Source organism: Elgaria multicarinata, chromosome 6 (genome assembly GCF_023053635.1).
Source record: "Elgaria multicarinata webbii isolate HBS135686 ecotype San Diego chromosome 6, rElgMul1.1.pri, whole genome shotgun sequence".
In the NCBI taxonomy this organism is placed as follows: domain Eukaryota; kingdom Metazoa; phylum Chordata; class Lepidosauria; order Squamata; family Anguidae; genus Elgaria; species Elgaria multicarinata.
Genome location: NC_086176.1, coordinates 47,668,451 through 47,684,612, shown reverse-complemented (window position 1 = coordinate 47,684,612; position 16,162 = coordinate 47,668,451). Strand labels below are relative to the sequence as shown.

General features: G+C 39.2%; 1 protein-coding gene across 2 annotated transcripts in view; it reads right to left on the bottom strand.

The window, feature by feature from the left end:
• Positions 1 to 16,162, bottom strand: part of PCSK5 (proprotein convertase subtilisin/kexin type 5) — a 271,693-nt gene that overhangs the window by 105,064 nt on the left and 150,467 nt on the right. For both annotated transcript variants that reach the window (XM_063129354.1, XM_063129356.1), the window contains exon 10: positions 9,014 to 9,117. In XM_063129354.1, the coding sequence (XP_062985424.1) occupies positions 9,014 to 9,117 (104 nt within the window). The remainder of the gene's footprint in view (positions 1 to 9,013; positions 9,118 to 16,162) is intronic.

The following is a 16,162-nucleotide window of genomic DNA, read 5'->3' as shown; positions in this document are numbered from 1 at the left end:
GACAGCATTATACTGGGTCAGGCATGCCATTTATTTATTTATTTATTTATTACATTTATATCCCATCCTATATCATTACGATCTCAGAGTGGCATACAGATAAAAACATACAGTATAAAACAATAAATATTCACAGTTAAAAACAAATTAAACCATGAACCAAGTTAAAACAATATATAATTTAAAAGCAGTAAAAGCAGTTAAAACAATGTGCCATCTTAGTGAATTTAACCATCAAAGGCTTTGTTAAAAAGCCATGTTTTTACTTGACGTTGAAATGTTAATCAGGATTATTTCTGAGATTTTATATTAGCATTTGCTTTTGCCAACTTTCCTATATCTTAAATCCCTTGTCTTATTTTTAACATACCAGGAATGTATATAAGATAATTTGATTTGAGGGAGGAAAAAGAAATGCGCCCAATAAAAAATTGAGTAGTGTTCTTTTTATTTTGGAGTCAGAAAATAAATCCTCTCCTGATTTTCAAAGTCAAGTAATGGTTTATGATGAAGGGAAAACATGGACAGTGATAAAGAACATTCTGTTTCTGGCCTAATCTAGACCAAGCAGAATATTGCACTATGAAAGAGGTATATAAGAGGCAGGAGCCACACCAATCAGGATATAGCACTATAAAAGCGGTATATGGTATGTGTTAATGGGCCCCAACAGTTGTCAGTGCACTTCAATACCGCTATAAAGCAGTAGTGTGGCTCCTGTTTATGTATGTGCATAAACATATATACAGACAAAAAAGTCTTGAAAACCAAATTAACACTACTGACAACCACGTAATACAGAAATAATCACAGTGTATCTTTAACTATAAGGTCACCATATGGAAAGAAGGACAGGGCTCCTGTATCTTTAACAGTTGTATTAAAAAGGGAATCTCAGCAGGTGTCATTTGTATGCATGCAGCACCTGGTAAAATTCCAGGAATATTGGCCAAGAATATGTGTTAACTTTCACCACCAAAAGGAAAGAAAGGATTTTTAAAAAAACACATGTTCACAATGTGACTGAGGTGCATTATGCAGCAAAACCAAATGGATTCTAGGCCCAAATCTACAAACAGTTCAACCCAGCAATCTGTCCCCCCCTCCACTGCAACACTGAAAGCAGAGGGGGGACCATTTCTCTCACACATATGCATGCTTACATGGGTTAGCCCCATTGATTCCAGCAAGTCATACTTTTGAGCAGATTGCTGTATGTATCCAATCATTTAAAAGCACATGGAACACTTGACATACAGAAGCAAATAATGTCAATGTGTATTCTATCACATTAACACTAATAAGTGTCATCTTAAGTTGCGGCACCATACATTGAAAAGGAATTATATTAAGGATGGAATCCACCCATACTAAGCACTATATATATATATATCAAATGCACACACACCAAATCAAAAAATATTTTTACACATGGCAGCAGAGACTTTTAAATGCATTCCTCTAACCCCTATTTATTCAGTCACGTCATCAAAATAAATGACCACAAAAAGATGTGAGGTCAACAGCATAAAACAAGGCCATGGAGCAGTGTTGTTGTTACATAATTTTAGATGCTGGACTTAATGGTCTTACCTAGCCCTGCCCTTTAGATCACTATCTATTTTTTATTTCAGTTGCAAAACATGCAACTAACATTTATTTTTTCACCTCTTACTATTCCACACGATGAACTGCTTCTACATTTCTGATAGATTTAAACAACACTACAACAACAACAACAATAACAACAACGTTTGATGGCCCTGATAAGAAAGAAAGAAAGAAAGACTCTTAAGCATGTGCAGTTTCACTTTTTAAACTCACTTAAATCAAAGCACCATTATGACTACAGGAATAAAATGGAGTTTGCCAGCCCAAGTGCTGACCCTGTTTGCCACTGCCCCATAACCTGCTGCTCTCTGGGTGCTTGGGGTGGGGGTGGGAGGGCTTTAGGCCCAAGGTCCAGCCCTTGTATAGGTTTATTGACTGAATAGGGAATTTGTGAAAGACACCTTGTTATCCTCAGCATGCCTGGTTTTCACTAGCCAGGATGATGAAAGGTGCAACTTGTAACTGGACAGTTAAATGTTCTAAATACCCACTTCTATGCACATTGTTGAAACTACTTCAAAGGAATCTAAAAAATTAGAGTCCCCAGACCTCAAATTTGGCATCTATATTAAGACAAGTGGCTCCTCTTCTAAATGAACTCAAATAACTTGTAAAATAATGGCACGGTCATCATGTAGACTGATGACTGAGTGTTGGCAAAGATACCCTGGGCTGTCCAGCAGCAGTCAAATACGTTCAAAAACAAATAAGACAAAAGGAGCAGAAAGGCAGGAACCCAGCAGAAGCTCCTCAGAGATGATTCTGGGAGAGATAAGTCTATTCCATACTACAAAATAATTTTGCTGGAATGGAATTTACAGGTGGAATGGCAGTAGGAAAGAAATATTTACTTCCTCTTTCTGTTGCCTTGGTGTGCTACTTCAGAAAATGACCGATGTTGCAACTGATCATCCTTACCTCTTCAGCCCCTTCGCTTTCACTGTTTACATTCTTCTTACATCCTCCTATAAACGAAGGAGGCATGTGCTGACAATGTAGTCTGGAATATAGTCTTCTACATGAGGATTTGGGAGCAGAATAACTTATGAAAGGGAATTGCAACAAAACATTGTAGATCTTCACCCCTTAACAGGATTGCCCCCTGTTCAGGGTTCCAGCAAGCTAGCCAACCATGCCTTTCTCTGGGATACTGTAAGCTATTAGAGGCTCAAAGAAGCCCAATTCAGTCAACCCCATGGGTTTTCCATTTTTCTTTTCCAACTCATACTGCATGTTCTGTTATTGCTACTATGCTCAGTCGTATAGGGCTGGTTTGGGTGTGCGTGTGTACTCCCTTTGGGCTTTTTTTGGGGGGGGGGAAGGAGGTATTTTAATTATTTGTATTTCTGCTGACACCATCCTGTTTTTTTTCATTGGTCCTGTTTTAGCTCCATTTGTCAGAGTATGTATATGTATGTAAATGTGTATTTTTAAAAAACCTCAAGAATAAATTCTATGTGTACGCTTACAGGATTTTGATTGATTTCAAAACAGACACTAACAGGTTACAAAAATTAAAAGTAGACAATCTTGGCAGTTCATTGTAGCTATACAATCTCTTTAGTCACTGGGACAGCTGAGGGGGCTACTTGCTACTCACACTGTTATGAATTCTTATTGCATTAGTGCCATTGGGGTGTGTATGTGTATGATAATACAACCATAACAGCAAGTGCCAGGGTCAGAATAATGATTTTGGAATTCTAGTAATGTATTCATGTGCAGTCATAATCAATATTAGGAAATATATACTGTGAAACATTTCTGCTTTATCAAAAAATATAATTTGACCACTTTGATGAAGTGTCAATATAGTCATTGTCTTGTCATTTTAAAATAAGTCTCATTATTCTGCTGAACAAATACCAACAGTTTCTAGGCTTAGAAAATATTAAGCTACATTTGTTATTGTTATTCTGTGGCTGTAATATACATTCATATTACTTTCTCCCCACTCCATAGCTTCTGTCTGAGGTTCTGCTGCTGGCTGAACACATGGCAGGCAACAATACCCATTGCATACCATGCTATACCATAGCAGATGGAGTTCAATAGTTCTGATATCTTAAGCAGTTGTAAAGTAAAGGTTTGGGAGATTGTAGGTTTATTTATTTATTACATTTTTATACCGCCCAATAGCCGAAGCTCTCTGGGCGGTTCACAAAAATTAAAACCACAATAAAACAACCAACATGTTAAAAGCACAATTACAAAATACAGTATAAAAAGCACAACCAGGATAAAACCATGCAGCAAAATTGATATAAGATTAAAATACAAAGTTAAAACAGTAAAAATTAAATTTAAGTTAAAATTAAGTGTTAAAATACTGAGAGAATAAAATACTGATAAAATAAAATACTGATTCATCTGGTTAAGGGGCATTTAATGAACACTGATTGCTAAATAGTTGTATTGAATGCCCATTCCTCAGCTTGCATGGTTCAAAGAAAAGTAAAGAACTTCAATATTTTCAATATTTTTCAGTCCTGTATCTTCTCCTATTACTGTGTAGGCCAATGGCTTCATTTCTAGCTCTTTCCATTTCTGACTTGACATTAGTAGAAGTAACTGTTCTGAGGCACAGCGTTGCCATGCAAGCAAGTGAAGCAGTCCACTGAAAAGGCAGGCTGACCCACTTTCAAGTGCCAGCTTTCATAGACTCTTTGTTGAGTAAGAGACACCTACAGGTTTTTGCTCTTTCCCCCCTCTGATTTCCTTTGTGGTGCAGAGGTTGATAAATAAGGAGACGCGACAATAAATCAAGAGACAAGACAACTTTACAGCTGGATTTAAACAGGGCCACATTTTATTAAATGATCTGCGAAAGGGGGTGAATCCTACCGGGCATCCAGCACGGCCTGTTGCCAGGCCCCAGAAATTGGGCGAGCCATTCGGGTCCCAAGGTTAGGCGCTGCCTCTTTCACCTTCCCCTGGGCCTGCCCCTTGTGGGGTCAGGGGACCTTCCTTTGTCATGCCCTAACTCACGCCATCCTGAGTGGGTGAGTAGGGTCAGCCCCAAAGGTAAGTCTTATCTCCCAGGTAGGCCATAAGGCTCAAAGCTGAGAGCCTCGGACTTACCAGTCACTGTGAACAGTGCCATGTAAATGCTCACCATTCCCACTCCCCCTCTGGATGCCCGTACCTAGCGCCAAATGCAAATGTGACTAAATTAGAACAGATTAACCTAATTAATACACCCAGACGGTCTCACAGTGTGGAGTAGGCGAAAAAACTCCTGCACAATTCAGTACAGGAGTAAAAAATTCCTACTCGGCTCCTAACGGCAACCAGCAAGCCCACACTGCCTACTGGGAGGGAGGGAGGGAGCCGCGCAGCAAAGAGCGGGGAGGGAGGAAGAGCCTTCCATTTAAAGACTCTATAACTCCTCCCCCCTATGTGGCACCATACCAGCGCCAGCCAAACGCTGGCAAGGCACGTCTCTACTCTCCCCCACCCACAAACACCTCCCCATGCCCAGGCCATGCCGGGCGTGGCGGAATGGCTATTTTTTAAAAAACAAAACAACGGCCTCCTCTCCCCTCCTTACGTGCTTTTTACCTATTTTGCCATGGAGGAAAGACAGATCTTCCCCTTCTTGCGCTTTAGTCTGTTTTACAAGGCAATCCTAAGCATTTTACCTGGGAAGTGTGCATAGGATTGTAGTTTTAGATGCCTGCTTCCTTTGTTTCTCACATACACCTTGTTATGAACTTGTCACGGAAGAAATATGTTTCAACCATCAAGAGAATGATGGTACATTTCCACAAGGGATTGGGTCTGATCAGAGTAATTCATTCTATGAAAAACAGGCCTTTAATTGTTATTCTTGGCTACATTTGAGGACAATAGTGAAACATTACACTATATATTGCCATGTGCAATAGTAAAATACCATTCCATTCTTGCCAGCAGCAGTGTGCAAGTCTCCCAACTCCTCCTGCATCAAGCTCAGAGTTGGATGTTGTTATGGAATCTAAATCATTTGCTTTTCCTTCATCCAAAACTAACAAGAGGTTTAAAGAGCGTTACAGTTTTATTGGAACCATTTGCTTGGTTTATGTTGCCAAAACAATTTACTTAAAACTATTCTTTTTATTTGGGTTAAAGTTGATTCTTCAGTTCCACAGTGATGGGGGGCATTTAATTTTTCTTCTCCTTTCCAATTCAACAAAGAATATAGAACAATTTTGTTATTATATTTCTGGTACCCCTTTACCCATGATATTAAGTAGGATGGGGATGGAATGGGGAAACACCACCCTAAAAGCTCAGCTGTTGACATATACCACAGAACTGTTGGATAACTGTATACAACTATAGCAATGCATCACATATTATACTAATTTCCAGTTGACAATTGTTGCAAAATATAACTGATCAAATGTCATTAATTACTGTAGTTATAGCAGAAATATACAAAGATGGCATTGTAGATATTATTATTATTATTATTATTATTATTATTATTATTTACATTTATATACCACCCCATAGCCGAAGCTCTCTGGGCAGTTTACAAAAGTTAAATTAGTTAACATACATATTAGTTACACACATACACACACATACACACGTACTAGATTTTATTCTGTATTTATATGAAGACTTAAGATCCCAAATTATATGGCACAGCGATACACTTCTTTTTTTTTACACATCAGTATTTTCCTCCTAGTCTGCCATTATGAACTGTTATTTTGTATAACCTTTTGCTTATGATAGCCAGCTAACAAAGCAGAAAAGAGGGTTGAAAAGCTTTGCGCAGACACAGGTAGCAGAGTTATTTATTGTAACCTAGCATTCAATTACATAGTTCTCACCTACACAATATTTGCTTGCCTGTAGTTGCCATGTTGTTACTCAAAGGAATGGCTTGTCTTTTAAAAAATTCTATACCATTATAGATGTGGGTAGGAAGTGTAATGGCTTCAATATCTAGGAGTTTTAAAACAGACTGGCACCACTTCTAGCTGACAAGATCATATTCAAAGCTTATCTCAAATCATCAAGCAGTGTGATAATATTGTTCAATTTGAGGTGTGTAAAAAAAGTGCTGTCTTTTCCAGTGGGTGATCAGTGGCCAAATAAACAATAACCAGCAATAGTCCTGCATGTTGAAAACCAAATAATAATAATAATAGTACTACTACTATTACTACTACTATTTATTTTTCCCTTTGGATCGAGGCGGGGAACAACATTAGTACAACAAATCAACACATCTTAAAAATTCTTGGTTTCACATTCATCTGGGTAATCCTGTTGGAAAGGCTAGTCTTTAAAGCTGTCTTAAATTCAGAGAGAGAGAGTTAAGTTTACAAATCTCCTCTGGCAGGCCATCCCACAGTCTAGGGGTGACAGAAGAAAAGGTCCTCTACGTAACAGTTGTCAGCCTAGTTTTGGCTGACTGAAGTAAGTTCTCCCCAGAGGACTTGAGCGTGCAGAGTGGACTGTATGAGAGAAGGCGATCCTGCAGGTAACCTGGACCTAAACCATGTAGGGCTTTAAAGGTAATGACCAAGAATTTGTACTTCGCTCAGAAACTGATTGACAGCCAGTGGAGTGATTTTAATGTTGGGGTAATATGCTCACTCCTAGATATACCGGTGACCAACCTGGCTGCCATATTTTGAACTAATTGACGTTTCCGAACTAAGTACAATGGTAGCCTATGTACAGTGCATTGCAGAAGTCAAGCCTTGAGGTTACCAGTGTGTGCACTACTATATTTAGATCTTCCAACTCTAGGAAAGGACGCAGCTGGTGCAACAGCCGAAGCTGATAGTAGGCATTCCTGGGCTGTCATTTGGAGTGTCAGATCCAGGAGCACCCCCAAGCTGTGAACACAGCCTTTCAGGGTGTGTGTAACCCCAACCAGAACTGGCTGACACACCTCCAAACCCAGGTCAGGGCCCTTGACAACAAGCACCTCCATCTTGTCTGGATTCCGCTTCTCTTTGTTTTTCCTCATCCGGCCCATTACTACCTCCAAGCATTCATTCAGAAGAGACACACTATCCTTAGCTGATGCTATTATCAAAGGCATAAAGAATTATATTTGGGTTTCATCAGCATAAGTTCAGCAGCCCTGTGGGGTACTGCTTAATGCTGTTTTTTAAACTTTTTTTTGTTTTGTTAAGGTGGTAGGATTTAGATTCATGCTCAACAGGTACTGATGTCATTTATCATTTTGGCACTGTGGTGGTATATATCTGATAGCCAACTTCCTTTTATTGTGCAATTGCTCTGCCTCATTCACAGAATTTTAAGGGGGGGGGGTCTTCAATCTGTAGTCCTCCTGTGTTTTCCATTTCCTTCCATCATTTCTTTCTTACCAGAAAAAAATCAGTTAAGGAAGAAAAGACTTTAGGATTTTATTGATAGCACTAAGAGCTCTTTGCCTGGAAGTACTCGAAGTACTTGCATAGAATGTTCTGGTAATAACTTAGCAACATGGTGTAATAGAAAGAAACTTTATGGTTATAGTAGCACACAAGATTGAAATTAGCTTAAATCTGTTAGGACAAAGTAGGACAGACAAATCCAATGTCCAAAATGCATATTGGAGGCTTTTTTTAAATGTCTGAACTTGGAGCTCATCTACACCAAGCAGGATATTCCACTATGAAAGCGGTATATAAAAGGCAGGAGCTACACTACTGCTTTATAGTGGTATTGAAGTACACTGACAACTGTTGGGGCCCATTGACACAGACCATATACCACTTTCATACCTGCTACATCCTGCTTGGTGTATATGTGTCCTGGGCCCCAACAGTTGCCAGTGTACTTCAGTACCAGTATAAAGCAGTAGTGTAGATCCTGCAGTGTACTTCAATACCGTTATAAGCAGTAGTGTGGCTCCTGCCTTTTATATACCACTTTCATACCACTTTCATAGTGGAATAGCCTGCTTGGTGTAGATGAGCCCTGGGCCTACACATAGTTTAACTCCCTTTACACCATCATCCTTATGAAGTTATTAAATAGAAATACGTCTCACTAATTTCAAGAAACTAACTATGTAAGTGTTGTTAGAATAATGGCATTCAAAAAGTCTTAATATTGTAAATATTATTCTAAACATCAGACTTTACATTCACATTTAATTTTCCCAGCCTAAGAGCTAGCTGAAGGGCAGCTTTGCTTCCAAGAATTGTATGAACCTTTCCAGTGAGGCCTATTTTATCTTACCTAAGGCACAGATATATGCAAATGGCTAGCGAAGCCACAGAGAGGAAGAATTCCTGAAAGTTTGCCCTTGTGACCTCATTTATTTTATTAATGGAAAAAAGAGAGAAGCTGCATAAACTCTAGCCAGTAGGCAAATCATTTAGGATTTTTCTTCTTTGAAAGTTAAAAAGGATGTGTAATGATGAATAGGAAAGGACATACTCACCCTTGTAACCAGCAGCATTTGTTTTCCAGTCATTAGCAATCAAATGTCCTGCCCGTGAAGTCCTTACAATAATATGCTGTATATCTCTCCATGTCAGTAAACGACTAGGGAAAGACAGTGAAAACCAGTGTTATTTTTCTAAAAAGAAACAAGGAGAAATGGGAGTGGGGGTGGGGGACAGAATTATCCCAAAGGAGAGAGGGCAAGCCTTCTGAAAGTATTCAAACCAAGACATTGTGTGTTAATATAACACAGTTCCATCTTTCTTTATTATTTTCAGGGTAGATAATGCTTTTAACATGCAGGAAGTGTTTCATAGTTACAGGAAGACTATTCTATATAAGAATACACATTCTAATTTCAATACTGCAGCACATCTGGATGTGATGTAGACAGTGCCCATAGTGAGTAGGACCATAATTATGTTTTTCTTCTTCTTACTTTAAACCTCTAGAAAAGCCATAATAGAATTTTATATCACTTATTTTTCCAATATCACTGGTATAATGGAGGATTCAGGGTGCTTTCAGATAAGGCTTTTATAAGGCCATTGTCCTGCCTCATTCATAGAATTTTATGGCGTATCTAATCATCTTCTTCTTCTTCTTCTTCTTCTTCATCATCATCATCATCTTGTTGTAACCCCCTCCCTGTGTTTTCTTCCATCTTTCTTCATATCACAGAGAATACGTTAAGAAAACACCTTCTAATTTGTGGTGCTAGGATCCCTCCATCTGGAGGCGCCATCAGATTTTCTCATTATGAATGCTTCTAGGTATAATTTATTTTATTTATTTATTTTATTACATTTATACACCACCCCACAGCCGAAGCTCTCTGGGCGGTTTACAACAATTAAGAATAGTAAACATTAAAAGTAAACAAAAATTAAAAAAAACATAAAAACAGTATAAGCTTTCCCAGAAATGGTGTTCCTGTTATAACAAGAGTTTGGAGCAATGGCTAGTACTTGCAAGACAGATACTGCCCCCTTCCTAAGTTGATCTGCTAATATATTTCAATTAGCTGCAATCAATATAGTTCATGTTCAGATTGTGCTTGTCTGGCATGCTAGTACATCATTGTGTCAATTACCCACAAAAACAGTAGGATTGCAGGAAATGCAAAGGCCTGGTTCTGGAAGCACCTAATAAGTAACTAGAGATGAAATAATAAAGTAGATGAGATTAGGTTGTCAAGGCAAAAGTAATCCTAGCACCAGAGATAATTGAAAAAGGTTTTTGTATACATTTCAATTCTGAACTGAACCCATATTCTTTCATCAACAGACAAATTCGGCTTTTTGGTATTTCATATTATTTCTAAAACCAGCACACCTACAGAGTTTTCTGGCATTATTGACATGCAGTTTCTCAGCTGTTTTGAATAATAACAGTAATATCAGTTGCACTATGGTAGCACAATTAAGTAAAAGGAACAATAAAATGAACAACAGAATTAATGTTTGGTTTTACAAAGACGGATAGTAAACAAAACCAAAGTAGAAAGTGGAAGCTTAAGTACTCCTAATCACTTACAAAACTTTTATCTATGACCATGCCATTATATTTTGTGCAAATGCTCTCATGTTGTTATTGATACAAATGAAAGCTGCCTGGGAGAATCCCTATGAAGGGATATATTAAACCTTTAGAAAAGTGAACTGTGAATATTTTGAGCAGACATAGAAAAAAACATAACTATATGTCTTATCCAACAGGACTCTTATGCCTCTGCCCATTCTCCTGCGCTCCACAGATTCCTTTCCACAAGCAGCACCCACCGCTTATGCAAGGAAGACGTACCACTTCCAGGGGTAACCCGAAATGAGTGGGAACACTTGTTTCTGGAAGGATGCAGGTCGGCAAAGTTTCCACTTATTTCAGGGCTTCCCCTAGGAAGCACTAAATCTCTTTTGTGTATGCGGTGGATCCTGCTTGGGTAATGGAAGTGACGGGATCCACCACTTGTGGAAAGGAACTGGCAGGGTGGAAGTGAATCCATGGGGGCAGAAGCCCCCCAAGAGAGTGGACTTTGTAATATTCCTAATCCATGTTAATATGTTTCATCTAGTTCTTTTAAAATGTTTTGTAAAAAATGAAAAAGCAAAACGCATTGGTTATTTTCTGGTGTACATTAAGTCTAAGGCAGTAGCTAGACCTAAGGTTTATCCCAGGATTGTCCTGGGGTCAAACCTGTTCATCTAAGTGCCACACAGGGCATCCAGCGCTCAGGCAGGGATGAACCCGGGATGATTCTGGGATAAACCTTAGGTCTACCTATGGCCTTAGTCTATGTGGGGTGTGCTTGTGCTCTGATGGATATGGTTCTTTGGTTTTAGCTATATTACAATTAAGATGATAAATTTTAGATGCAGGTAATTTCCCCTTTAGATGCAAGGGGAAGCAACACACATGGAGAAATTAATGCAAACATTGAAACATTTTATTATGTAAAACTTGGATTTCACTAAGCAACTAAGGATATCAATAGTTTCAGCTACAGACTTCTTATCCTATAATCCAAACTCTCATTGATGGAGGCTTCCTGCACTCTGCCATATCTGTTCAACATTAGATTAGAACTGCATATATCAGCTCTGCATATGGAGTCCTTCTTAGCCAACAAGTAACTTACATAGCCAGTAATTCACTGAATGAGTGCGTCTTAAGAGAGGGAGGAATGGTCTCAGAAGGTGATTTGTCAGGCAACATTAAAAATGCCTTTTATCCACCAATGTATCATGTCTCTATATATCTCCAAGGTGAATGTTGTCAATTACAAGCAGACTAGTAAGGCACAATGTAACTTTGGCATTTGCATTACCATCTATTTTTCATCATTCCTAGCCTCTGTGAATACAGATGTAAGGTTCAGACTTATTGCATAGAATGCTATCCTGATCATGTACACCAACTTTCATTCTGATATAGCAATCCCCAAGGGAGCTAGAACCCTGCAGTATGCTTTGTATCTGGGCTGATCTCCATTATAATGGATGCATCACAGTCTGTTTTCTAATCCCAACCCTCTTTGGTAACTGCTGGGGGCAGGGTGCCAGCTGATTTTGGAAATGCTGTTCTGAGCACAGACACCAGCTTCCATTCCAGTGCCTCAGCTTTCAAGGAAGATACTGCATTGCTTTGTACTTTACACTCTTCCTGATGTCTTGCCACTGATCCCTGCTACCCCCAGCATCTGCTGTCTGAGGCCAGGCTTGGATAGGAATGAAGGGTGTTTTTTTCTTGTTTTATAATCTGATTGTCCCAAAAAACTGAAGAAAGAAAAACAATATTGACTGCATATCATAATACCTGCTTTTGTATATGTGGCAATACGTCTGGAGAGACTGATCAAACATAATACTGCCAATTTCACAAGCATTTAAAAATATAATACTCCAGTAACCACAGAGCTCTAGTTTTAAAAAATCCAAGTTGGAATGTCCTGAAACAAATCTCATATATGTAAATTATATTCTATATTTGACTGTACAAGGCACAGAACACAGACATATGAATAGATATCTGTACCTTTTGAGGGCTTGTAGGATAAGTAAAAGAGGGATTTCTACTCTCAGAAATTCAGCACTGTGTTGGCCATTCTGCATTTGGCCCTTATTTTAAAGTTTTCTAGTCATGCGTCTTTCTCTTTTCCATAATTCTTCCATACCACAAAGTGTACCTGAGTGGTTAGATCTGCTTGTTGTTATTCTCTTTTGTCACTAGAGGACACTGTGGTGTCTACTAATCTGCCATATTCAAAATGGCCATATTTTAAATTACTGTTCCTTATATTAATTAACTAACATATTTTAATTAATATTTCCAACATTAATTACTTACTATTAAGATTAATCTTTCTTAATCCATATAAGGAAAATATTTAGTCCTGTGCTTGACCAGGACATGAACTGCATATGATTTGGGGGCCAACTGTGCTGTGACTAATTTCTCAAACTGTATGTTGAATTTTGCTAGGTTTGGAAATTTAACTACAAAGGGCCTTGAATTCATTTGTTTACTTTTCTGTTGCTCTTCTTGTACAGATCTAGCAGACAGTCCGGCAAGAGCTGAGAAAAGCAAACAGTAGAAGAGAATTGTACTAGCAGAAATATGAATAAGAAGTGAGACATTATTTACTCTAGGGAAGGTAATTTTGCTATTAAACAAGGCACAAAATCCTGTTGGAGACAAATTCAGCCATGGGGTATGGCACCCAGTGGGTTCTGTGGAGGGGGGACCTGCATTAAAAGGTCCTGCCAACTAATAAATGTGATTCCCATTTCATTCCCTCTGGCTCAAAGCCAGAGTATCAAAAGCAACTCTTCTCCATGGACACTTAGATCATGTCTAGTCCAACACCTTTAGAGGGCACCAGGTTGGGGAAGGGCTGCTCTAAACAAAAAAATAGTAGATGGCCGTAAGTTGTTGGTCATCAATTTTCCACAACCCCACAGTCACCTCTGCATATCATATTCACCATCCTGTCCTCATGGTTTATCTGCTTTGGGAGAAAGAGAATTTCACTTCTACTTTCTGCCTCCTTATGGAGGATGTGGTATTAAGGCCTAAGTCCTAAGAACTCCCAGATTCTACGAAGAGCTTCAAAGTGTCCAGCTGTCTTCTGTTTTAGAATCATGTGGTTTAGGAAATATACCCAAGATCATGGCTCTCAATTCAAAATGACTTGTTTGTTCCACCTTGCTGGTTACTGTTAAAGTAGTGCAATGTCCACAGAATGAGACTTGGGCCATAGCTAGACCTAAGGTTTATCCCTGGATTGTCCAGATGTCAAACCTGTTCATCTAGGTGACACACACGGAATCCAGGCGCCTAGCAGCTTCTGCAGACAACTGCACAAACATTATAAAGCCCTGAGGAAGAACGCAACTGCATTCGAAACGCATAGGCACCTGGCACTTTAATAAAACGTTTACTAATATTATTGTTGAAGATTACTTGGTTCCACCCTTGCCTTTGGCTATTTTTTACTCCCCTACGGGGTTTTCCTTGCTTTTGCACTTTCTGAAAATCGCAGACAATGTAGAGATGGCCATAAGAAGGAAAACTTCAAAATTTCAGAAGCATAAATACAAAGGTTTATGTGTATTAGGAGTCCTCAAATTTGGGGAGTGAGTGATTTGCTTCCCCTTTCTTCTCCCTATGGTTTTTGGTAGCATACATTAGAGATGTCTCTAAACAAGAAATGTGCAAAGTTTAAGGAGGAGAGGTGCAGGGGCTAGGGAGTCATGATGACTGAAAATCAGTTTAGGACTTTCTCATAAAGAAGCTTGGTGGCACTGGAAGAACGTCCATCTTACAGCCCCATCCTTGCCTTCCCACAAAGAACAGTGATTGGAAAGCTTCTAGTAAGATAAACACTATGATGTGGAACAGTCTCTCAGCCCCACTCCCTTGCCCCATCAGAGGACTGAAAACAAAAGCCAATAGTTTTGGAGACACTAAACTATGAACAAAGTCTCATGCAGGGTACAGCATACAGGTCACTTCAGAGAGAACCTCATTTTGCCTTCGGAAAATATAGTCCAAAAGGGCACCGGTTTGGCTCAGGCTTTGGACGAAGTTAGGATCAATGCTGATCCAACACTTATGGGATTGTGTGTACTGTGCAGGGAAAGTTGAGAGCACTAATTGGTAGCAGGATTCTAGAGAAATATCCCAAGGGATCTGTAGTAATCCTTGTGATTTTTTTCTGCTGCCACTTATATACTTAGACTCTCCCAAGGAGGTGATGTGACCCTCTTGTCCCCACCTTCCCCAGGTAAAGCAGCCATTCAACAGTCTAGTTGCTAGACAGTACCATTTATTCATATGGAACTCTTGTTGAGCTGAGCGTATTTGTCATTAATAAGCTGTGAATCCCTTTCCGCTCTGCTAATTAATGTAGAATTTCATATGGTCTCCCAGCCAAGAAGTAAGAGTTGTTTTACTATTCACTCTTCCTTCGTGAATGTAAAATCTCCCCAGCACATGTATTGAGATATCATTAAGATAATATATTCTTTCTTGTCTGTCTTCCACAGCCCCTCCTGTGACTTCATCGGAGCTGAGGTTTCTGCTAGAGCTTAGTACCTTTTCAATTAAAACTTTTTTCATGAACTTCAGTTCAAACTGAGTCCTTGACACCAACCTCATCTGCCTAGCCCTCTGGGGAATGATCCAGTCATCTGTATATTCAGTGCTTTCTTGAATGGCATGAGAATAAGTAGATCTGAACATAATGTTCTAAATAAGATTGTACTAATAACTTTTTAAATATATGCCAATGATTTATATTGTTTCACCCACATCTGTTCAAGTATCCTAATATTTTATCTTTACTCCACAAATAGTACAAGTGAGGCCTGCAACAAATGTTCTGTGTGTGTGTGTGTGTGTGTGTGTGTGTGTGTGAGTGTCTTTAGATGAGCGTTTTAAAGCACGCTTGTGATTGGCCACTCATGGATCTTCACGGGTCATTTTGATGAGGCAGTGATCTTCCTATGCATCTCCCACTCCTTCTGTTGCTTTTTCTGCTGCAAAGTAAGACCTGGAAAATCCTATTTTGTCTGTCAACAAAATACCCTAGGCAGCAATATTCCCTTATTGCAAATATAACCTTATTGCAGATATACCTATATTGGGCCTGAGACAGGAGGACTTCATTGTTTATATTCCTATTCTTTTCTGCAGTGAGGTTGTTTGTGCTGAGAGACTGGCTTGTGACCAACGTATAATCCAATCCAAGTACATTCTTCTTACAATACCTCCTCCAGTCCCCTTCACCCCACTCACAAATGCAGATACTTGGTGTTCTTATTCCTGTTCTTATTCCTCTCTCAGAGATCAAAAGGTATTTGAAATGTAACTGGAACTGAAGGTGTTTGACACCATCACCCTGCCAATCTGGCCCACCAACTCTTGGGTAAGTGCTCACTCCTGTTGGGTTTCCTCCACGACTTATCTCCAATCGCTGATCAGAGATAACAACTGGAATTTGGCACTGGCAAACCCTCCCCAATGCAGCCTTTCTGCAGCAGCTAGCCTGGGAATCCCAGCCTTTATCTCCTATCAGTGAGGCAGAAAGGCAGTCCTCTGAAGCACCTGAGCTGGGAATTAAAATTCAGTAGAACTCAAAAGTGAATAA